The sequence below is a fragment of the Rhagoletis zephyria genome, unplaced genomic scaffold (genome assembly GCF_001687245.7).
Source record: "Rhagoletis zephyria isolate East Lansing unplaced genomic scaffold, Rhagoletis_zephyria_1.1 Rzeph_scaffold_00094, whole genome shotgun sequence".
In the NCBI taxonomy this organism is placed as follows: Eukaryota; Metazoa; Arthropoda; class Insecta; order Diptera; family Tephritidae; genus Rhagoletis; species Rhagoletis zephyria.
In genome coordinates, this window is record NW_016157178.1 from 275,576 (window position 1) to 301,532 (window position 25,957).

Genomic DNA, 25,957 nt, shown 5'->3' on the forward strand with positions numbered 1-25,957 from the left:
TAACAGAGGAAGAGGAAGGCCTCCTCTGCGTTGGAAAGACCAGGTGGAGAAGGACTTGGCTTCACTTGGCATTTCCAATTGGCGTCAGTTAGCACAGAAGAGAAATGACTGGCGTGCTGTTTTGGTCTCGGCCAAAATCGCTTAGGCGGTTACAGCGCCAATAAAGAAGAAGAAGTATTTGTCTATAATAACTCGAGTTGAAGTTTTTCAAATTATGAAGTTTCGTTGTTGCCTTTAGTTTCATCACTTCCGCTTTGAAAGAAACTGCGAATATGCTAATAATATGACTCAAATACCGTATAATTAGCTAAATAAAAATTTCCTTAAAAGCAATTTTAATTCTTATTGAAATGACTAAAAAAATAACAAAAGTGTAGTTTTAATTGAAAAAAAGAAAAAAATAAAGCTATAGTTTTTATTAAAATAACTATAAAAAAATTTATTGGTAGATATTTTTTAGATTTGGTAGATTTTGCTCAAGTGCATGGTAAATATTTTTTTTTCGTCAGTGGCAACCCTGGTTCTAGGGTTAATCAACATTTCTAGCACTCTCTATTAAGTCAAAATTTCTCACGCATAATTGTTTCAAAGCTGAGCAAATGGTTTTAAACAAGGCGAATTCATATAAGGTGGTAGCAAGAGAATATAACTAAAAATCCCGTGTATTTTGTTATTGCGTTTTAATAATAGGAGATCATTTTCGTCATTTCGGTTTGTTGACATCCTAGAGCAGACATGGGCACATTTGCCCGTATGGGCAAGCGAGCCCATTTCACGGGCTAGATCAGGGGAAAATCATGGGCAAACATGAAGGGGCAACGAATCTTACTAATACACGTATACCAATGAGAGCCACTGCACACGAATTCTGGAGTAAAAACCCTGCAAAGAGTGGGACTAGGTTAAGTACTAGTACAGGACCACGCTATCTTGTAACCAACACAAGTAACCAGAATGGTCCAAATACTTGGAAAAAATATGGTTACATTAACATTGCAATGTCATTGGACCTGACCACCTCTGGTCCAACGCTGCATAACATGGGACCACTTCTGGTCCACCACTGCATAACATGGGACCACCTAGACAACTACTCCTTTTGGACCTGCACATTCGGCAACCGAATCATATTGACGATCGGCCTCGAAGAGGTGGTGTTCAACACATATATCAGTTTTTTATGTTTGAAGTGGTCCAGGTCAGCATAACAAGTTACTAGTATGCAACCTGGTCCTCTTGCTCATACTTTATAACTACGACTTTGAAGTTTACCAAATTGATTTTGATGCTTCTGAACGTTTTAATAGATTGAAACTCGTTACTCGGGTGTTTTCGGGGTCGCTGATTACGAATCCGATGTTAGTTTTCCAAAATTCAAAATGGCGGATCTAATATGGAGGATGACTTTTTTAAAAATTGATCGGAATCGCTTGAAACTCGTTACCCGAGAGTTTTTGGTGTCGCTCATTACGAACCCGATGTTCGTTTTTAAAAATTCAGAATGGCGGATCCAATATGGCGGAAAAAATTTAAAATTTGTTCGGATTCATGTGAAACTCAAAAATGTCGTTGACACCGAAAACGAGGTCAGTGATTACGAATCCGATGTTCGAAAACGCCCGAGTAACGAGTTTCAAGCGAAATTGATCAATTTCAGAATAGTTTGTCAGGTTTAATTTTTGTGTACTTTTTTTTGTGAAAGTACCTTACTTTGAAGTGAAATTGTGAAAAAACTAATGCAGCTAGAAAGCATTGGAAAGAGTGGCCCGTTTACTATAAGAGTCGATGAAAAAGTGAAAACCGATTTTTTCTGACCGTAGGTCCCTTTTAACTTTACGTGTCACATATACATTGCAAATCTACTAAATATATATCTAGCCGTTACGACACTCTTGTGAATACCCTAAGTAATACATTGGGGGTATTCACGATCTGATGCATACTGTCTAGCATGGTGCATAGATAGCATAAATTGCATGATTGTTGTTGTTTCATGTGTTCAAACCAGGGTTGTTGCGAATATTATTCCGAAATAAAAGTCCTTTCCGGATAATAAACAAACCGCCTGTCCAAATTAAACAAATTTGTTATCATATGAAAGAGGAATGAGATAGCTTATAAACAGAAATAACGAACGATTTTAATTTATATTTTTTTTATAATTTAACACTAAAGAAATGCATACACCTGACACAAGGTTTATTCTGTGCTACTTGATTAACATTTTTTATTGAAATATTTTTAAATATGTGGCTTTCCTCGTTTAGACATTTCAGTTATAAAGATATTAAAGTCCTCTTTAATTTGGTACCAAACTTGTTTATTTTGGATAAGCGGTTTGTTTATTATCCGGAAAGGACTTTTACTTCGGAATAATATTCGCAACAACCCTGGTTCAAACAACAACAAAATTAGCCAAGCATGCTATTTATGCTATCTATGCACCATGCTAGATAGTATCCACTGGATCGTGAATACCCCTATTAATTCAGCATGTGAACAGAGAATGAATACGATATCTTCGAAGGAAGCGTGCGGTATGCGTTATCATTATGTACGAAAATTCTGAAGAGATATCACTAATATGCAGTGGGCGCACGAATGATTCCAGAGGAATAGGTAGAACTTAATTTAAACAAATAAAATAAATATAAAATATTAATTTATATTAAAAATGGTGAAAGCAATAAGATAGCAATTAAGTATTTGATAACGTAAAGAACGAGCACCTGTTTTGGCTAAACTACAGTTCATTATTTCTAATTCTCTTAGTTGTTTATAGCCCCGTTGGTTGGTTGTTTATTTCGTGACACAAAACCAAATACTTGAATAACACTTTTAGGCCCGTTTTCACCATCTCTGGTTAACACTAATCTCCAGTTAAACATCGTTACCGACGTTATCGACACAATGTTATATGCATGGAGTCAGAAACGTCGGTAACAATGTTTAACTGGGGATTAGTGTTAACCAGAGATGGTGAAAACTGCACTTAAATGAATAAAAACATACACATATTTATAAAGCTACATTTCGGTAAATTGATTCATAAGATGAGTATCTACATATGTTTGTATATATGTAAGATGTTAAATATATTTTGAAGCTCAAAACTTATAAATAGTTTACGTTTATGCGTATCTCACAACAATTGTTAAATACATGTTAAAAGTAAAATACAAAAAGTGTAAAACGAAAACGAAAAAAATAAAGACACACAGTACATTTTGATGAAAATGAAATTAGCTAGACGAAAAGCAGCAGTTTCAAACACATTTCACTCAGTAAAGCGTATACTATATATGTATGTACATATGCATATACATTAATATATATATATTTATCCCAACTATTATAAATAACTATTAATATAATGAGGGCCAATTTTTTTGACTATGCGCGTATAGCATAGGGGAACTCTACGTGTAATTCTTAGTGAATTTGCCGAAGAAACTATGGTTTTAAAATCAATTTCACTTTTCCACCCTCTGCTGGAAGTTTAAAGAAAAAGATAAGTGTAGAAATGGATCCTCATACCAAAGAACCCCTTATAACAGGGTTTTATACAAAATGTAAGCATTTCTTTACGAAATTACTGCAGATTTCTTAGTGTCTATCTTCGCAATTCGACAAACTCCACATTGATATTAGACCCATCGTTTCTTTGGAAAATTTGCTTAAAATTACACGTAGAATCCCTCTGAGCTATATGCGCTTAGTCGAAAAAATCTCCCATACAAATTGACCCGCCCTAATATGTATGAACGTTTTTTATTGGCTATTGACCACTGGATGCACTTACTAATTGTTAAATAGTTTACTGAAAAAAAAATAAAAAAAATTACAACTTTATTATAATGCAAATGAACCAAAATATTTTCTGATACTGATGTGTGGTCAAGTGCCTGGGTGAATCGATTGCCATGAGGCTATGCAACATTTTTACACAATAACTTTTTCAAGAAATTAATTGAGAGTCAGCAAAAACTAGCCCAACAGCCAGAGCACAATAGCTGCATGGTTCAGTTAATTTTGTTTATCAATTCCAAAAACTAAAAACCATCATGCGCGTAGTAAAACTTGGTATATTTCTGTTAGAAATTCAAATAAGAGTCGACAAGAAGTCCATTGCCGAAATGTGTTGAAAATGGGATGCTTGACCTCAAACTTTTACTTAGCAGTTTTTTCGTGAACCCTTTTATTATTTTCAACTAGCTATTATTTTTTAAAATTGCNACAAATAAGAGTCGACAAGAAGTCCACTGCCGAAATGTGTTGAAAATGGGATGCTTGACCTCAAACTTTTACTTAGCAGTTTTTTCGTGAACCCTTCGTGTTCGTGAACCCTTTTATTATTTTCAACTAGCTATTATTTTTTAAAATTGCTACTTTCTCTGCACTTTGCATTACAAATTTAAGATAACCAAATACAAATTCGAAAATCGGGCTAGGCAAACCTCTTCTACATTTTATTAGCTTTCACTAGTAATCAAATCGGTTGAAAAATTAAGGCTCTGGACTATTTTAAACAGTGTCTAAGTGGTGCCATTGTAGTTTTGACGTCAGTTTTATATCGCAAGTAGTACGCACCTTTGATAAAGTAATTCAAGTAATTTTTTCTTGTATATAAATTTTCTATTGTACATTTCGTTACCGCAATTCACAAAGGCCCTAACCAACACATTTTTGCGAAACTTCGTTTTTTGGTAGGATGTATTAAAATCCAGCTTCAATAAAAATTTTAAAATGTTAGTACCAAAAATAATGTAGTTACATGGAACTTTTGTAAAAGATCTACTTGTTTTTGATACTCGTTCCATAATGTTTTTTACTTATCCTGTAAAATTAAAAATTTGTTTGTTAGGGCCTTTGTGAGTTAAGGTAACGATATATCGGAAGTATATTACAAAAACAGTAAACATGTTAATAGTGACCTTTAATACTTCACTGCACTAGTTTTGCTAAAATTCGGACACAAAGGCTTTTATGGACCCGCCATTTCAAATTTCGAAAGTATGTATTTGGTAAAATTTAAATGCAACAACCAAAAACATGGATACGATACACAAGGCGTCGTTAAAATTGTATCACTTTTCGACTTTTGACAAGTTTTTCTGAAAATTGGCCACTGTGTGGTGGTGAATATACAATTATACACTCCTAGCCATATAGAAATGGTAAAACTTCACACACAAATGTGTTACAATCCGCGATCGCTGAAACCGAATCAGCAAAAAAGATCTTAGGAACGAACCTTGGCATCTTTTTAACAACAACAAATAAAAATCAAGGTTCCTTTCAAGGCATATGAAACAGGTAGTATCATTGGAGCAAAAACAACACTTAGGTGTATTTTGTTGTTGCTTCTGGTATCTAAAGTCTCTTTTCCTTTGTAAATTTGTTTCATTTCAGAAGTATCAATACATCCTTTGCAGGGCCCAATGATTAGCGTTTATGCTCCTGAGTTAGGGAAACGTCCCAAAGCCTGGGTTTCAATCGTTTTTTTTTCGAATATTCACATGCAAATACATTTTGCATTAAGAATTTTTGTAAAAGAAAAAATTAACAATATTTTTGGTAGTTTAGAGACCTGTTAAATATGCCTTGGTTTCATTGTCGTTCCAAAAAATATTTTGTTTTGTGAGGCTGTGCTGCTATCGGTATGTTTGTTATTCTTTTAACACTAGGGTGACATTTTATTCATGAAATGCCAAACATACAGGAACGAATCGTTGTCGCCACGATAAAACCTACTAACTCCACTGTTCGGTAAAAATAACTTCCTGATACTGAGGGAAAACGTAAATACTTTACTACGGAAGAAATTTGAATAGTGACTCCCTTGAGGTCAGGGAGAATAAGGAAATGGATTTTCTCCTTCTAGTGAAGAACACAACACTAGTTTTGATTGGGTAAGAGAACAGCCCATCCTCACTACACCATGTGTCAAACATAAGTATTCAGTGTTATTTGCGTTTCCTGCAAACAACTTACAGAGAATGGCCTGTAATGAGCCAGGTCACATCATTTGCATAGGCCTGGGCGTAGATGTTAGAGCCGTTAAGTTAGACCAGCAGGGAATCAGTCATGAGCTCGGCACGTGACATCTTGACCCCCTTCTGCCTGAATCCTAATGACCAACCAGATTTTGCCGAACCATCTAACAAGATTTCCCCGCCTGATAGGCATGTTTATGCAAAGCCAGGGGATGTGATGCAAATTGTTTACAACGAAGATTGAGTTATTGTAAAAACTGCTACCTCCAATTGCTATATTTTGATAGGAAATAAAGCCTGCCAACTTCTTTTTTCATTGATAACTTAAAACTGTAGCGAAAAATATATTTTTATAAGGTCAATAAATATAGTATACAAAGGGTAACAAAATGGTTTTATTTTTATCTTTAAGGTAGTGCGTAGTCATTGCTTAAGGAGATCTTTTTCTCTACTGTAAAGCTTAACTAAAAGGAGTTAGCTTCTTTTACCACGGCGGCGACGAAATTAATTCTGTAATCGAAGACCGCGCACCTTTTGTTTCAAACCCGGAAAACAAATTGAGAAAACGACGAGAAATGTGTTACGTGGAAATGTGTTATCTTTGAATATCATTTTACAGAAGAACTGATTTAATTATATTTTTCTTAAACTTTCAAAAAGTTCTACTATTAGCAAGAAATGGTATTTTTCGAAAGCGAGACGCATTTGTAACGTATGCATATATGCACATTATTAATGTGCGCACAAATGTTTACATATTTGTTTATTCACTACAAAGTACATTAGGAACATATATCAGATGCAAGTTAGAAGCATACTCGTACGATTAGACGACAGGGTAGACTTCAATGAAAACACCATAAACACAAGCAAAGCAGATTACAATTAGAAATACTTTCAACACTTAAATACATACATTAATAAATATACATATTTGCTTTTAAAATAATAATAAAGAATAGTAATTAAGTGTTGGTATTTTGTGGGTGCCTGAATGTTTTGTGTATATAACTCAGGTATAGTTTATAGATATGCCATCACCTTGTATTAATGAGGAATATGTTACAATTATATATGTATATGTACATTAGTCTACTTTCTGGAATACAATTTGGAGACGTTTTGCGAAAACGATTTGGTATTTTTGCAACCATTTTGCGTATCTTTTCATTCGATACATACCCGTTATTTACGTATTTGAAATCAAGTTTGTTTTTTTATGAGCTAAAATTTTAGTTATACAGAAATTTACTAAGATATATGTATATGTGGATTAGATCTGTTGCCATTTCTACTACAAATTTCGGTTTGACATTAAGATACGTATATACACATGTACCTAACTATAATTCGGATATGTCTGCGCTGTTGCGTTAATTTAAATTGAGAAGAGAAACGTAAGACCAAGAAATGTAAGGACGTTTGGCCTTTACACTTTATTTGATTAAAATTTAATTAAACCGTTATGCAAATTTTTCATTATAGATACACAGATTACAATACATTCAAGTTTGTCGCTTAAGTCTTTCGATTCTCCTCTGCATTGAGAAAACGCATATACTAGGGATGTTATGAAATCAACTGAAGTCACTTATTTTTTACAAATTGTATAATCTAATATAGGAATATAAAAAATTACTTATTAAATAGAACATTGAACCAGTGTTATACCTACATATCTGTGTTCGTATGGAACAGTAGTTTATGTCGAAAGGCTGGCTTTAGTATAATGCGGCATTCGCAGCATATGATTGCGAATGACTCACTGGCGCCGCGCCGTTGAATAACTTTTGGGAAATAAACGTGCAGAAATAGTTCCGATACTAGAAAGTCAATATTCTTATTAAGTCTCATCGAAAAATTCCTTGTCGATTGAAGAATAAAGGGAATGCCGCATTATACTAAAGCCAGCTTCCCGACATAAGCTACTATTCCATACGAACACAGATATATAATGTTTTAATCAGGGACCCAACCGGTTATGACTTTTATAATAAAAGTTTCGTGAAAAAACTTATTTTGTGACTTTTATTTTTTTTAGAAAAAAAATTACTGATACAATTTGACTTTTATTTTTTCAGTCAAACAATAACGGTTAAAATGTGACTTTTATTTTATCCGGCAAAAATAAAAGGCTTAGCTTAATAACAAAAAAGCCTTAATTCCAAATAAAGTAAAGTTAGTACCAATCGATTCGTCTTGATTTCTAGATTTCAAAAATATATAATTTGTTGAAACTGGAGTTCTAACTAAGCAGACGAGACCAAAACTAGCTGCCGTTTGATTCCCGGGATAGCAACATATTAAATGCCAATTCTTAATGAAAATCCGTGGAGTATTTCTTTGAATGTTTTCTATATAATTAAATATAATCTGGAATTGATTTATTAATTTTAGTTTTAGAGAAGTCCGCACTATGCTGGTTATTTAAAATCATTTACAACAGATGGGCAGTGTTGCCAGATTTTGGGAGAGCCTATTCCATTTTTGTCCATGCAATTCTATATATTTTCCCCGTTTTTCATTTTAGGTTTTCCCGTTGTTTCCCCTTTTTATATAACCCAGTTTTTAAAAATGGGAAATCAATTATTCTCCTTGTTTTATTTTTTATACGATCAATAACCGTATAACTCAGTAACAATAACAATTCAATTCACATGTAATATTCTTAATATAAAAATATTACTTTAAAATATATATTGCATCTACTTATGCGTTATTTGTACATATCATTCGTGTGCAATTGTGGTGCAGTTCTTGAATCACTGAACACTGTTTTCAACAGCACTGGTAAGTGATCAAATGCAATATTGTGCTCCGCCGCAACCGCACATAGCTTTATCTCTGCATTTTTAGCCTGATGTGCTACCGAAACGTTAGTGAACTGCGAAATTTTCAGTTGGCGATTAGTTATCATGAATTGACTTATATTTTAGCACATGATTTTGAAGTTTTGCATGTTTTTGCAATTAAGATTTCTTAGGAAGAAGGCTCACTGCACATATTGTGCAAAATGCTTGAGTTTGTTTGGAGGTGGATGCTGACGGACGAGATTCTTCGCGTAACTAAACTCTAAATTCCATACAGCTTTCCGGTTTTGCGTAGGTATAAACAGGGTAGTAATAAAATTTAAGCATTGTCTGAAAACATCCCAAAGTTTTTTTAAGGTTAAATTTTTCCTAAACATATACAGTCCCTGGTCATATTATTATACTTAGCTGATGGATTACTCTTTCGCCATTTTAGCAACAGTATGCTTTCACTATTTTACACTTTTAATTAAAAAACAAATAAGGAAATATATTATTAGTGTATAATATATCTTATAAATGAGATAATTTTTTTGATGATTTTACTTTGGCGAAGCTTTAACGAAATTTTTTTACTGATTCTGGTACTGAAATTTTTAGTACACTGAGGGAAAGTAGTAGTAAAATCAAATAAAAAACGTATTTAAATCAAATGAAAACGTATTCAAAAGTAGAGTATAACGACCATTATTTAAATCAAATACGTCCATATTAAAATGACCGCGTTCGTTCTGAAAAAGCATCCGTGAAATGAATAATCAAGATAAAAAAAATAAAATATTTAATTTGTATGTTGCCTGCAATGGAACTTGAACCCTGACCATCAGGAATCTGGAAATTGACAAATTATGGCAAGCATCTTTGCGCACTTGGATACAGCCAGACATACAAATGTACTTTCGAATGTTGAGCTTGAATCAACACCACAGCTCGCGATTAGTGTATTTGAACAAATAAACATAGGTGTGTATGTGTATGTATGTGTATAAACTGTATGTGTGTATGTGTCAACACAATTCTCTCTCTCTCTCCCCTGCAGCGGAAAGTACTAGTACAGAACTAGTGAATTCACCAGTTTTCGGGAGTCGAATACCGGTACCTCGCAAATCTACCACATATGCTTTCTATTGTCGCATTTAACATGGAGTTGTCCTAGGGGGTGACAATTGACTCCCGCTGCGTAACTTGTTGTCTGTAAAAGTACCAGTTTTTTTTCGTTGTGCACTTCACAGATACTTTTCCATAATTAAAAAAAAAAACGAAAATAAAAATTTTTAATTATATGTACCGCATGCATAGTGAGATTTGAACTTGGACACTTTCGGCCGCAACTAATTGTAGCCAGCATCTTTGCGCACTCAGCTACAGGCACAACATGTAAGTGTGCTTTCAAATGTTCGCTTTGAATCAAGCCAGGCGACGATTTGTTCAAATTAAAATTTGTTTTTGCTACTCTCTTTGCTCTTTATTTTCCTGTGATCGAACGTACAAAAGCTGCAGCGTGGCGTTGTTTGAAATTTTATTATTGGCTGAACTGATTCTTGATGATAATTTTAACAAAATTGTCATTTAAACTCGGTATATCTCAGTCGTTGGTGTATCGATCGATTTGAAATTTTCATGCAGTAAACTACAAACTATTCCAAAGAATTTAAGTTTAACATCACTTCTTAATACTCAGTACGAATAAAACTACAGGTTTATAACTTTTTTATGAGAATTAAGAGGGTGTTTGTTTTCTATTGCAAAAGTTATGTTATAAAGTTTGAAATAAAATTTTTCTTTTAATACAGTATTATAGATGACTATATAAGGAAGTTTTTGCGAAAGTTTTAGATTTAAACATCAATAACAATATTATTATGACTCGCACGGTTAGCACGGTTATAAAAGGCTTTATAACACGGAAAAGTAAAAAAAAGTCCCTTTGTATTAGTGATGCATATGTAAAAAAACTTGATCTTTTCATTGAGATAACTAAAAACAATATTAAAAATGACCATAATTCAGAAAAATTACAAATAAATTTTCGTTCAGAATTTTCACCATGAAAATGGGAAAATTTTGGAAAACGCATAGTACCGTCGTATAGCCCGTACAAAAATCTATACAAATCATAGTTTTCGAATTATTTTTCCCATTTTCTTTCTGCTTCCCAGCTAGTCGCAAAGTAGCTTGTTTTGCACCGCTGGTCGCTGGGATATTTGACGTAAATTTCCCCATTTATATCAACATATTTGAAAAGAAACCAAAAAAATTTAAAAATTAAGATTAAATGCACTGTCAAAATGGGAAGACACTAAATTCGGTCATACCAACATCCTGACCAACTACCCCCACACATTCAGGTCCCCAGACTATACAACACCACCGATGGTGCTCGAGAATAAGTTCTCCACACGTATCCCTTCGAGGAAGGACTGGGAGGACGACTCGGTCTGGGGCCTCCAAAGTAACTCAACAGCCATATACACGGACCGACGAAATCTAAGAGTAGGGAGTGGGATACACTCAAAGGACCTCTCACTAGATATCTGCTTTAGGCTACCAGACCACTGCAGTGTCTTCCAAGCGGAACTCGCGGCCATAAAGGAGGCTGCACTCTGGCTCATCGATTCTTCTCTTAATCTACCTTCAGTAACCATATACTCCGATAGCCAAGCAGCTAATAAGTCGCTGGATTCCTGCAAGACATCATCTACAACTGCTTTAGAATGTAGGAGAGTCCTTAACGATCTAGCTTCAAAATCTACTACTCACATCGTATGGGTGCCGTGCCACAGGGACTTTCAGGGTAACTGTGCAGGGGACAAGCTTGCGCGGAAAGGAACCACCCTGTCGGGCGTCAACTCCTCCCATGCAGCGGGCATACCCCTATCTACCTGTAAGACACGGTTCTGGACATACTACGTGGAGAGCGCAAACAAAAGATGGTCGGAAGAACCCACGTGTGGGACGACTCGACAAATCTGGCCCAACTACGACAAGAAGAGATCCGACGCACTCATTCAGCTAGAACGGCCTGTACTAAGGCTGGTGACCGGTATAATTACGGGCCACTGCTTAATGGGAAGGCATGCTAGCAGAATGGGTTTGCCGGCTAATGATTTCTGCCGTGGTTGCAGCGACGAGGACGAAATCGAGAGTGTGGAACACTATCTCTGTCATTGCCCCGCACTCATGTGGGCGAGAAGACGCTCATTTCACCACCACCACCTTTTTTGATTGTCTTGCGGATCTTAGTGAAGCAGGCATTTACGAATTCTCGCGCTTTATAAACCTAACCAACTGGTTCCACTTCTAGGCGAACGGACGGGTTCGAATTCGAGCTCTCAATTGGTATCACAACGGACCCACTGGGTCTAAGTGTGCCTCTCTCCTTGGATGAAGGCAGCCGCGCCAACCTAACCTAACCTATAATAAGGCGAGATCAGCTATTTCCACAATTTCTTCAAAATCACCTATAGTGTCTGAATGATTTACATTCCTGTTGTTGTCATATATTGAGCCTTGATAACATACTGTTTGATATTGGAACCGTTTTGCAGCAGAAACTATTAGCCTTCATATAACACTTTATTCGAACTATTGAATTAAGGCTTTCCAATCTCATCCTATTTCGAATCTTAGTTTTTGTTGAATTCATTACGGAAAAAACGCGCTCAACAAAAACATGTGAGTGCGGTAAGGATAATAACACTGGATTATAAATTTTAGTTTGGTTTTTGTGTTCCAGACGCCACTATAAAATTTCTATGTACAATTGCTCGGTGATTCCGAAAATCGAGTAAATTTTTTTCCTATTGATACGTTTTTGAGATATTTGCAATTTACCATTATTCAGCTTAAAACAAAAAGTGGTTCCACTTAATCTCGTATATCTTACGAAACAATTTAAATGAAAGCTAATAAAATTCCCCATAAACCATGTATACATAACTTTCCGATAGGACTTATAGTTTCTGACAAATTTATTAATCATTCCAGTTTTTTTTTATTTTTTAATGAAAAAATGAAAAAAATTAAACTTTAAAAGATGAAAAATTTAAAAAATAACAGGTTCTGTGCCAAATTTTTGCAACTGTGCTAAAGCCCCTTCTGTTCCAAAAAAAATCAAGGTACTGCTGAAGAAAATCGATTGATAAATAAAGAAATAATAGTGGGCAAATGAAAATACGCAAAGATTTTTTTGTATGAAATATGAGCTTTAGTTAATTCGGTATACATGGCATATGAGTAATATTCTTCCGTGCTCAATTTTCATACAAATAATTGTGCATTTTTGTCGATTTCCTTCACCAGTAACTTGATTTTTTTTTATAACAAAACAGGCTTTAGTATGAATGGATAAATTTAGCACAGTACCTGTTATTTTTTTAATTTTTCTTCTGTTAAAGTTTAATTTTTTTAATTTTTTCATTAAAAAATAACCAAAAACTGGAATGATTAATTAATTTGTCAGAAACTATAAGTCCTATCGGCAAGTTATGTATACATGGTTTATGGAGAATTTTATTAGCTTTGATTTGCCGCATTTCTTATTAAGATTTTTAAATTGTTTCGTAAGATATACGTGATTAAGTGGAACCACCTTTTGTTTTAAGCTGGATAACGGTAAATTGCAAATATCTGAAAAATGTATCCATAACAAAAAAAAATTAACTCGATTTTCGGAATCACCGACCAATTCTACATACATAGAACTTGAATTGTGGCGTCTGGAGAACAAAAACCAAACTAAAATGTGTGATCCAGTGTAATATGAAGGCTACTTTACTTATGGCGATTTCGTTTCTACAAAAAATGTTGCCTTCTCATCGCCCTCTTCTTAGTGTTTGTGCGTAGAGGGCAAAGAGAAGGTCGCATTTTTCGGTAGAAACGAAATCGGCATTATATTTCCAAACATTATATTGCCTGTTGCGGTTTTCACTCCGTAAGCAATTATCCAAAATTCTTCAGAGTCGGATGGAATGGTTCTGTAAAAAGTTATTCCATGGGAGAGTAAAAAGATTTAAATATTCAGTTTCCGCTGCTTTTCTTTCCTTCAAAGTCAAATTGTGAATTGGCAGGTCCCTGAAACTCGCCCTCTTGTGATTAACACACTTTTCTGGAGACAAAATCAAAGCTTTTTTAAAAGTATTTAATTGACTAGGTAATCGTTTCAAAAGTTATTTGATTAGGGTGATTAAAATTTTTGACAGTATTTTAATATGCTTCTTAAGTCAAGTCCGTGATAAACGCAGTTTATTAGCCGCTTCTATAAAATTATCACGGAAAACTAAGTTTTGTGTTGTTTGTTAATCGCCAATGGCGATTTCCTAAATTTTTACGCGCAAATATCCAAAAAAATCGCCAAATTGGCGCGAAATCACCAAATCTGTACACTCTACTCTGAGCTCTCTATAGCAGTGATGGAAAAGTAGGCACACCAGTGGCATTTTTGGCACTTTCATTCTCAGAGGCACTTTTGGCACAATTCATCCTGTTTTGGCACAGTCATAAAATATAGAAATTTAGCATAAAATGCCAATATATAGGAGAAAATCACATACCACATTATAGATTAAAAAATTACAAAAAGTGAAAATTAAAAGCACTAAAAAGTTAAAATAAGGGCCGTGAGAAATATTTACAAACCGCTGAATTCTAGTATGAATACGCAGTACGAAAAGTAAGTTTTCGCAACAACAAGCTTTCAATTCAGAATTTTTAGAAAGATTTTAAGTTTGCAGTTTTATAGGCCATTAAATAAAAGTGCAAGCTTCTGCAATATCCCGATGATTTTTGATATTTTTTTTCTGATGGTGTCATACATTTTCATTAATTTAAAAAATTTTCGAACACAATTTATATGGGGAAAAATGCGTAAAATCGAAAAATTTTCCATAAAAATTCTGAATTCAAAGCTTGTTGTTCCGAAAACCTGCTGAGTTTTTATAATTTTTGTACAAAGTTTGAAATGCCGGTTTGTGTACATATATTGTGTTTATTAAACTAGTGAGTTAGATTTTTATATAAAATCAGTCAAAAAATAATCAAATAAAAAAATAGGCGAAACTGGTCAAAATGCCTCATTGCCATTATTTCGCATATAGGTACATACATATGAGTGTAAAAATGTCAGAAAAGCTTTATTTCATTGAATTTCCCGCCCGTAGTTGGAATTCTGTGTAATTTTACTATGAATTTATGTATATGTCTAAGGAATCCTTCAAAAGTGATTTACTGTAATAATTTAGTTAATTAATAATTATTATATTACTTCAGTATATTTTAAAAATATTTTTTCTTAAAATATATTGCTCTTAAAACGCCTTAAAAGAAATTTAATTTTGTGGCACTTTCATCTTCTTTTCGGCACTATTTTTGAAGACCATTAGGCACATTTTGAAATTTTGAAATTCCATCCCTGCTCTATACACTACTTTTCATTTGATTTAAATATGTCAAATTCAAATATGCACGTATTAACTGCTTCCATTAGAAATATATTTTTTTTTAATAAGTGTGTATTAACATTGCGAAGTAATACATATGATTTGATGCGTTATTTCCCTCAGTGTAGTATTTTTTTAACTCATTATTTTCACGAGCAACTTTTATTGAAACTTGCAAATTACTCAATAAGTTGGTATTTTTTTTTAATCTTTCACTTTCTTTAACAAATTGTTAATTTATTTTGATCTCTTTAGTAAAATTTTTACACGTATAAATAAACAACACCTTGGATGGACAATAATTATAACTTACTTAATATAAAAGTTTTACCTTAGCACTTACAAGTTATTTTTTCTTTTAACCACCTTTATATTTGTAGTTAATAACTACTTCCTTTAACACCAAAATGCACACTTTTTTATTTTGGTATTTTTTCAAAGCTTAAGTACTTTTTTGCTTACGAATGGTTCGGGCCATCAAAGCAACATCCATATTACTATCGCACCTGAAAGATTTGTCACGAAAATAGTACCTAAGTAGAGTAAATGCGGGTAATGTGGTATAGGCGGCTAATATGGTACACCCGTCTTTCTCCTCAACTATTTGCTGCGTGAAAACGCCGACTATGCAAACAGCTGCTAAATTAGAAAAGAGGAAGGGACAAAAATTTACAGCAGCAACAGCTGTTTAGTTCTCTTTCAGTTGCTGAAAACACGTGGTTGCTCATGTTGGACTTTTTAAGACGGCGGAACATAAACGGATTTTTAAGGCGTAGGGAGAGACTAATAACTAAAATTCCTATTGCAACTGATATACAACCTAGTATATTTTATTCACAAAAGGTAAGTTTTTAACAGCGTGGTCCTTTGAGTACCATAATAATTAAGAAAGACAAATATAAAAAAGAGTCTAATATGGTACACTTGTGACAGGCCAATTTGGTATAGTGTACCATTTTACCCGCCATATGTTAAGTAGGTTAGTATTTGAATTTTGTAGTTGAATCTTACAGTAATCATACCGAAAAAAGGTGAACGAAGGCAATGGAATGTGGAAAATATGCGAAAGGCTATTGCAGCTGGCCTCAAAAACATTCCAAGTCCCACACACAATATTGCAGCGTATGGCTAGAAGCCAAAAGCCATCAGAGGAGCTTCTTTCAACAAAACTCGGCAGGAAACCAGTTTTCAGTAAAGAAATAGAGAGTGAGCTTGTAAAGTATTCTTTGGAGATGGAGTCTCGCTTTTGGGGGCTGACGAGGCTAGATTTGCGGTCCCTTGCATTCCAAATTGCAGTGAAAAACAACATTCCAAATAAATTCAATGTTTTGGCAAAATGTGCAGGAAAAGACTGGTTTAATCGCTTTTGTAAAAGACATCTTGAGATATTGAGCTTGCGTAGACCAACCGGCACTTCTTTCGATCGTGCAAAAGTATTCACGCGTCACAATGTGTCTTCGCTTTTCAACTTGCTGGAAGATGAGTATATTAAACATAATTTTTCAGCAACTCGCATTTGGAATGTTGACGAAACGGGGCTGTCAGTGGTGCAGTCACGGCAACCCAAGGTTATTGCACAAAAAGGAAAAAGGCAAATAGGCGCCATGACCTCCGCAGAACGCGGATCTCTCATAACCGTCATAACGTGTATGAGTGCTGGCGGATCCTTTGTGCCTCCATATTTTATTTTCCCAAGGAAGAATAGTCATCCGCTTCTTATGAAGGATGCACCACCAGGAGCGAAATTCTCATGCCATCTGTCTGGATGGGTGCAAATACCAATTTTCACAAATTGGTTCAAACACTTCTTGGAGTTCACAAAGCGAACTAAAGAATAACCGGCTTTACTAATTTTAGATGGGCATTATAGCCACACGCGAAACATAGAACTAATTGATTTAGCTCGTGAAAATGGTGTTGTTATTTTGTCATTGCCACCACATTTTACACACAAAATGCAGCCATTGGACAAAACATTCATGGGCCCACTTAAAGTATATTATAGTGACGAAGTAAGGCGCTTTACTCGAGAACAAGCACGCAAAGTAACTCTATATGATTTAGTGGGATTGTTCACAAAAGCATATTCGCGAGTTCAAACCGGTCAAATAGCTTTAAGTGGATTTAGAAGTACTGGAATTTTTCCTTTCGACAAAAATATTTTTGCAGAAGCAGATTTCATAGCAGGCGAAATAGAAAACGAGCAAACAGAATCCGCTCCCATCCAGGATGTCGATAAAGAAATTCCTATGCGAAATTCCCAAGTTTTACCGTCAATATCGGATGACTCCGTGGCAAGTACAAGCACTGGATTATCGCCATGTATTTTTCCACCGGCTGGGCCTAGTAACTTAGTATCACACAATATTGTAAATGCAGGTAAGCACTTGATCCATTGGATTTATACAACCTTGTCTGCAAATTTCAATTTATCAATAGGTAACATTTCTTCGAACACAGCTGCAAAACATTCTACACCCTGGGAAATCTCTCCGCCACCAAAAATACGGACAATCGTTAGCAATAGAGGAAGGAAGTCTAAGCCAACAGTTATGACCACCTCTCGGTATAAAGCGGAGCTACAAAGTAGCATAGCAAAAATAGCCACACGAAATACCACCAAGAAAACGAAACCAGTCGAGTCTAAGAAAGCATGTCCTTCTAAAAAGGAACGGCGGGAGTCATCTAGCGACTCCGATCAAAGCATAATTTTCGCGGAATCTGATGGGAATGAGGAATTCTCGGATGTCCCTCCCTTAAAAGACACTGAGTGCAATTTCTGTAATAAACGCTGGGGAGATGACGCAGCGGCACAAACATGGACTTCGTGTTTGCAATGTGAAGTGGTCTGGGCTCACGACATATGCATCCCAAAGAGAAGTGCCATATTTCTTTGCTACTCCTGCATATAAAGCTTATAGAGACTTTTTTTGCTAATAAAATAAGTTTTATGTAATATAAGGACTTATGTTATTTTTTAAATTAATTTTAGTTTTTTTGTAAGCCTTAAAGGCTTTTCTGAAATCCATACGAAGCCAGGGAGGCAATATTGTTAATTTCAATTTACGTGCTTAATAAAATTGTTCACATATTTCATTGTTTTTGCATTTAAAGCATTTATAAAGATTTTTTCTAAACCCTTAATATTGTGTTGGTAATATGGTATAGTATACCATATATAACGAACCATGTATACCACATTACCCGCATGTTTTTCAAAGTTCCACTTTTTTACTTTTTTCAGATTTTTCATAATAAATTCTTTATCATACATTGTTATGAATTTTTTGTAGAAAATTCTTATAGCCAGTATTTCAGTGGTGACGTGTATCAAATTTTGAGAGCCTCGGACGTATTCCTTCGTAGTTATGATTCAAAAAGAAATAGGTGTTCCATATTACCCGCACTTACAAAGTTCGAGAATTCCAACAACACCGATTGAACTGGTATACAGTTATTCGTATGGTAATTTCATATTCTAGCAATGCTTTTTGTTATACGAAAAGTGTGTACGAGTATGCTTAACCTTTGCACATATACCTAAGTGAATCACACTTAAGCTAGTTTTTGTGTCGCTTGTTGAATCGCAGAGGCCCAATAAAGACAAGTTATATATTTTTGAAATCTAGAAGTCGAGATAAATCGACTTTACTTTATTTAGACTGAACGCTCTTTCGGTATTTAGCCAAACCTTTTATTTTTGCCGAAAAAAAGTCACATTTTAACCGTTTATAGTGGACTTTTTTTAAAGTTAGGAAAATAAAAGGCAAGATGGATTCTTATAGAGAATATCCTGAGGACCTAAAGAACTTTGAAAAATCTTGCCAACAATATTTTGTCCTTGACTTCTTTATTTTTGAAAAGTGGGACAACGGTTCTTTTGGGTCCCTGGTTTTAATATAATAGCCAAAGATGAACAGATGCATATTATAATGCTCACTCGGAACGCTGGCGGGTGGAGCGCTCTAATATTTGCGAGGCAGGTTTGTTAATTTGTCGTATTTTAGTTTAGTTTTCTATAATTCGAGAGGGGCTCGGTTTTTCTTTATGATACGCCTTTAATTTCACATTTTTAATGTCTCCAAATTCTACAACCAATTCCTTCTAGACTTTTAGCAGAACTTGTTGAACATAGGTAAAGTCAATTCAACAATATCTTGTAGAGGTTCACATTCGCAAAACATTGGCATCATTTGAATGCGAATGTCGATGCAAATATTAAAAGTGATGCGAAAGCGAATGCATATATTCGTAACATCCCTACATATGTACTTATGTGTATGAAATACGTATCTACCCAACGGGACTAAAAGTGAGCTGCTCTCCAAAGGAGCAAGTAGGGAGCAATACGAAAGCAAAGTAAAAAATAAATTTTTAAATTAATTTTTAACAATACCGGCAAGTATTTTTTAAATATTTTATTTTTCGGTAATTTTTTATTAAAATATGGATAACTAGCAGACCTGGCGAACTTCGTCCCGCCTAAAATTTTTATATATTTTATTGAAACTTTTTGGTCCAACATTTTCATTAACAATTCACGTTTGCGATTTTCATTGGCACATTTGTTTGCTAAGATTAAGGTTTGCCGCTTTAAATAACCTAAGGAAAGTGTTATATCCGTTCTTGAAATTCTCCAGTTGTGCGGCATTTCATAGCACGGTTATTCGCAAAGCGAAATAAATNAATACAATTCGGTTTTTACAATAGCTAAAATTTTTCTCCAAGGGTATGCGATTGATTTCGTATATCACCATACCAATTTCCAAAACTCTACCATGCACACTTTCAGAGATATGTAGCATGAGAAATTCGGTTTGTATGGGAAGTGCCACGCCCCCTTTACATATAGATTTTTTTCAAGCCTAAAACCATCCTTGGGACACGTGCGGCAGGTGGCAGTTTCAAAAAAATCGGTTCAGCCGCTCTCGAGCCTTGCGAAAACTAACAAACGGCTTTCTAAATATATATAAGTTGAGATTTACTATATATTATAATTATATTTTGACAGGATCCGTTGTTTCTGATTGGCGCAAAAAAATCTTGCCTAGTGACGAATTCGCCCCTTGATATGGTCGTTACTTAAAACTATTTATATTCGAAATTGCATGAAAATTGGAAAACAGGAATCTATAAGCTTATCCAGACAAAAAGCTACCTACGTACCGAATTTTAAGCAAATCGGACTATAATAAGATTTTTTCGAATAGACCGGTCCCTGGTCCACTTACCCGAAAAAAAGTAAAATTTTTTTAGCCTAAAACATGGTGGTTACTGAAAGCTATTTGTATACAAAATTTCATCAAAATCGGACCAGCCGTTCGCGAGATTACCTGTTACAAAAAAAGGGACTTCTCTTTATATAATTAGTATAGATTCTCCAACAAAAAACGCCAAAAATCAGAGTTCCAAACCTTATGCAAAATTAAAGAAAATTCTGGAAATTTTCATCCAAATATTGCATTTTTTATTTAAACTCTTTAGAAAAAAGTCGAGTACGCATTTTTTTTAGCCCATTAAATTTTAGTATAACAAGTGCAAGTTTGATATAGCTAGGATTTACCATTGATTTTTAGCAATTTTTTTGTTGAAGGTGTCGCTCATTTTCTCCATATAAAATAATGTTCGATAATATTTTAATATGGAAAGCATGTGCGAAACCTTCAACAAAAAATCTAATAAAATTTTGCAGAATTTTCTTTAATTTTGCAAAAGGTTTGGAACTCTGATGTTTGGGGTTTTCGTTGTAGAATTATACATATTTTTATAAAAAATTAGCAAAAAATAAAATATTTATTAAATAGTTGCCCGTATTGTAAAGAATTCGCTGTACCTAAACTTTATTAACTGACTGCAAATATCATTTTGAGAAGTTACATAAAATGTTTTCTTTTGAAACAAAGATAATTTATGTATGTACATATGTACATATGTACAAACATGTAAATATGTATGTATGTATGTACTCATCCGTACCCGTCGGGTACCTACATATTTACGTATTACACAAGTGTNAACATGTAAATATGTATGTATGTATGGACTCATCCGTACCCGTCGGGTACCTACATATTTACGTATTACACAAGTGTGTGTTCCATTGGCAACATTAAAAACAAAGTATTCGTATTCATATGTGGACACCTGAGTTGAATATCAACCTATCTCAGCTGCAGCTTCAAAAACGCCCTATCTCAGTACGTTTTCAATACATTTTCGGCAGAGATAGGGCGTTTTCGAACCAAATTGTGAGTTACGGCGTTGTTCAATAAAATTCTGAAATATGGTGTTCTTAAAAAAATTCTGAAGTAGGGCGTGAGATAGGGCCTTTTCGAAATGGCTGCCGAAATAGGTCGATCTTCCACTAAGGTGTCGATATGTAAGTAGTGAAAATTTCATTGGCGGCAGAAATTGTTCTTAAGAAATCAATATGTATTTCATACATGTAAGTAAGTAAAGTGTATTGATGAAATGTGCATTCTGTCTGTTTTATTTATGGCGAGATTCGAGTATTCAATTGCTCGTTTGTTGGAAAAACGTCAAAAGTCAAAAATGTTTAAAAGTTTTTAGTCTGGTTATTCCCATGAACAAAAATAAATAAAAAGTTACTAGTGTAATAGTGGAATTTAATTTACTTCTTAAGGCTGATTGTTTTCAGTTATTTATTAAATGCCTTGTTGAAGTCTGCACAAAGTTATGAACAAGTGGAAAATAAGAGAATGTCTGACGGCCATTTCGGCATACTTAGCACAAAAACAATATTTAACAGTTGACAGCCTCGACTTTTTTCTTTCGCCGATACAAAATCGACAAAGAAGTGAGTACGGGGCAATAATAAAAATAATAAAAATTGAGATAAGGGAAATATTGATATAGGCTGTTTCAAAGTAAATTATAATTCCAATGGTCTCTCCGACTTTTTTTTTTTGTTTTTGACATCTTGGCTTTTTTACATTTTCTTCGGCACTTCTTAAAGTTTAAATTAAAATCATATCACTTTGTGTACTACGTTAAGCACATAATAAAGTATACGCAATTAACATTTATTAAATGATTAAAATAAATTCACAGATATTTCAAACTTTAAATTTGATTACGGACAGAATTTATATAAAATCCCACACATATATACATACGTATGTTACACGAGTAGAATTTCAGTAAGTTAATTTTCAGAGAGAGCCACTTTGAAAATTGCAATATTTAAGTTGTTTTATCGAAAGTTCTTTAAGAATATTATACTCAGAAATTTAAGCAAATCGTATCTGAATGTTTATGTAAATATGTACATGCATACATATGTACCAAATATGCGTAAAGTATGCGTAAGTATAAATGTGTAAATCTCTGACTTATTGAATATTGCGAATAGGAGTGCATTATTTCTAGTGTTTTCCAACTTTTAAGACTGAAAGCCAAAACGTCGTAATTTATCTTAGAGCCAGATATGTTTTTACTTTAGGTTGTGCCATTTGAAATCTCATATGATAGGTTAATTTTATTTAATATTGACAATACTGATTTTCGTAGTCTATTATTTTGTTAACGTTATTTAAACGATCAACGAAGAAAACAATTCGTCAACGTTGTAACAGTGTTGCACCGGTTAGCTCATATACTGGAAATTTGCACAGGTACTAGTTAAAAGCGTTGTTAAAAATATTTTTTTAATTTCCATCGGTTCCTTAAAAATTCCTAAAAAAAATTGGGATTTCTCTTGTTGTAAAAACTCAGCTAAATAAAAGAAACGTTTGCACACTGCCAGGGCTATATTGGGAGTTTATTCGACAAAAAAGAGCCTGCGCGTATTTTACTATTAATTTATCAAATCAAAACCATACATCGGTTGATGTATAGAAGAAGGTACATCATTATATCAGAAATTTCTGATCACCTGGATTGTTTTTGCCGCACTAATTCGAAGAATCTGAGATAGCCAAGAAATACTACAAACTCTCTCAAGAGAGAACGAGGGAGAGGGCTACTTCACTAGCAAGTACTGAAAAGAATCAAGGAATTGGTTGATTTGCACATTGGTATTAAACAAATAACAGAAGTTGAGCATTTATCATTTCGCTAGTGGATTTTCCTCAACACAATATTATATGTAATCTTAGCTGGATTGAAAGTAGATTAATGTTTTTAATAGTTTAGCAATATACTGATTTATCGATAAGTTCGTCTTTGATGTAATTCAAGAAGGGCCCTGCAAGTAAATGCGCTAACCATGAACATGAAAATTTACAGCTTTTGAATCTAAAGATAAATATTAAAAATTATTGACTATTGTGACAAGAAATAAGCAAGAACTAACTTTATTTTTATAAAAACCATAGGCCAATATATTAATTAAATTTTTTTAAAAGGTCTTTGCATAACTAAAGTTTTACAAAAGTTTATGACAAAAAGTTTACTTTTTTCAACTTCTTAAAAATGATTAGCTGTCTCAGTTGAAGAATCAAAAAGGCTTTTAAGTTTGAAAACATTATGTCAACAACTCCAAAACGTACAACCGCGTATACTTGTATGTATATAGTATAAATGTATATATGTACACTTTTTTACATTAACTGTAATCATACTTGATTTTCTATAAAAGAAGAGTTGTGACAAAAAATGCGTAGAAGCGCGTACATATACATATATAATGTTATATATACTGTTTACAGATATTAAGAGATTGGTGAGATAGTAGTGTTGTCGCAAACAAAAATCGCAAACAAATCCAAAAACGTATTATACAACTTGAAAAGATAGAAATTATTACCTTTCACACTGTCGCAAGGTCCATGAAGCAATTATCCACAAGGATACCATGAAAACGAGTAGCACCGTTCCAGGACATATTGTCATTAAGGTTTTCAAAACAAATCTGAAAGATAGATTTAGAAACAAATCTGAAAGACACATTTTATGAATATATAAACATAAGAATCTATGTAGAAGAAAACGCCACAATACTTTTCCAGGCGGAAAATCGGTTTGTCCTTCACTGACTAGAACAATTCAACTACATGGACGCCGAGTTTTCCATTAGTGTACAATATGATTTTTTCGCTGCCCGCCCATTTTCAGGCATATTAAGTGTTAAAAATAAGATCTGCATCAAAAAATCATTTTCCATAATCGAAAAAAGTCATGCTAGATTGAATTTAAGAAGGTAAAAGATAGTCTGAAAACAATCCAATTAATTATCGTTCTGTTACTCCGCAACTGACAATTTAAGGCGATTAGTGTAAAGTAGTGAACGCGCCTGACGTTAAAACGCCCAAAATTGAATTTCAAAACCCTAAAAAATATTCTTAATATTAGTCACAGTTATAAGCGATCCGAGTGCCATATTTCATCAAAACCCGTCCAACCGTTTCTGAGTGAAGAGAGGTCTCGAATAGTCCAGGTTTTTAATTTCATTAAATTTCAGATAAAAAAGTTCATCATTAAAAAAATAACTTTAACTTTATCGCACATCTATGTACAGACAAAGATCATTAATTTGACTTCACATTTTGGAAATTCGGAGGAACGGTGCAAATCTGATTACTGTTACAAAAATGCCTTCACGTATAATCTACATATCTATGGTGATAAGCAATAATCCCCTAAGTCGATTTAAGAAAGAATTTAGTTATATATGCTATCGTATTCTGCAACTACTATTCCATATATATGTGAATCTCAATCTCGCCAGCTAGGCTATTTAAAAAGTTATAGACGAACATATTTTGGTTTCCCCATAAGGTTAACATTACAATCCTAATGTTTAAAACGTTTTTTCTCGAATTCAGGTTTTTCGACTTAGGCGGTTATTGCCTATGACCACAGATATATGCTTATTTAGATCGATATGACTTTTCGAAAAGGTAGCCAGCCTAACCAAAGATACTAGAGTGCCAGTTACTGTCGAAATTCGACAGTTTTTCTAGTTTTAGAACCTTGCAGAGGTTTTCTAACTTAACACGTAGCAAAACTTATACGATACAAATTAACTAACCGGAAAATCTGCTAAAACGTAACTAAAGTTTTTTTTTATCTGAGAAGGTCTTTGGAGGACTTCGGCAGGACTTCGAATTGACCCGATACATTCAAGTTTATCGATAAATTTCAATGATTTGATACATATCGAAAGTTCGATGAATTTCAAGAACACTAAAATTCGATAACTCAACAAAATTCGTTAACTCGACCAATTTCGATAACTGTGAAATTCGATGGCTCGATAAATTTCGATAACTCAAAAATGTAAAAACTTTGGATGCCTTTATAAATTTTTACTTTTGACATCTCCACATTTTTCGAAAACTATCTAAACATTTTGATAACTCGTTACACTTTGTTAAGGCGATTAAATTCGATAAGCAGTGATATGTCGATAAGCTTATATAACCTTAAAATCTCGATAAATCGATATATTTTGAAAATTCCATAAACTTCGATTCGTTGAACCAACCAATTTCAGTAGATCAATAATTATCGATAACTCTGTAAGTTGAAAGAACTCCATGCATTACGACACCTCGATAAATTTCGTTAAGTCTATAAATAATGATAATTCAATAAATATCGATAACTTGATACATTTCTTTAACTTGACAAATTTCGTTAATCCCACACGTTTTTATAGCTCGATAACTATCCATAAATTTGGACCAGTAAGTTTCTGTATATATAAATTTCGACAACTCAGTAAACATTGATCAGTTGGAATAATTCGATA

General features: G+C 33.9%; 1 protein-coding gene and 1 long non-coding RNA gene across 10 annotated transcripts in view; one reads left to right on the forward strand and one right to left on the reverse strand.

The window, feature by feature from the left end:
* LOC108375785 (uncharacterized) overlaps positions 1–1,843 on the forward strand; it is a 15,933-nt gene extending 14,090 nt beyond the window's left edge. Inside the window, exon 3 of the long non-coding RNA XR_001849203.1 lies at positions 1,703–1,843. This is a non-coding gene — a long non-coding RNA (uncharacterized LOC108375785). The remainder of the gene's footprint in view (positions 1–1,702) is intronic.
* Positions 1–25,957, reverse strand: part of LOC108375723 (small conductance calcium-activated potassium channel protein) — a 387,259-nt gene that overhangs the window by 149,013 nt on the left and 212,289 nt on the right. For all 9 annotated transcript variants that reach the window (XM_017631912.1, XM_017631890.1, XM_017631898.1 and 6 more), the window contains one exon: positions 24,011–24,115. In XM_017631912.1, the coding sequence (XP_017487401.1) occupies positions 24,011–24,115 (105 nt within the window). The remainder of the gene's footprint in view (positions 1–24,010; positions 24,116–25,957) is intronic.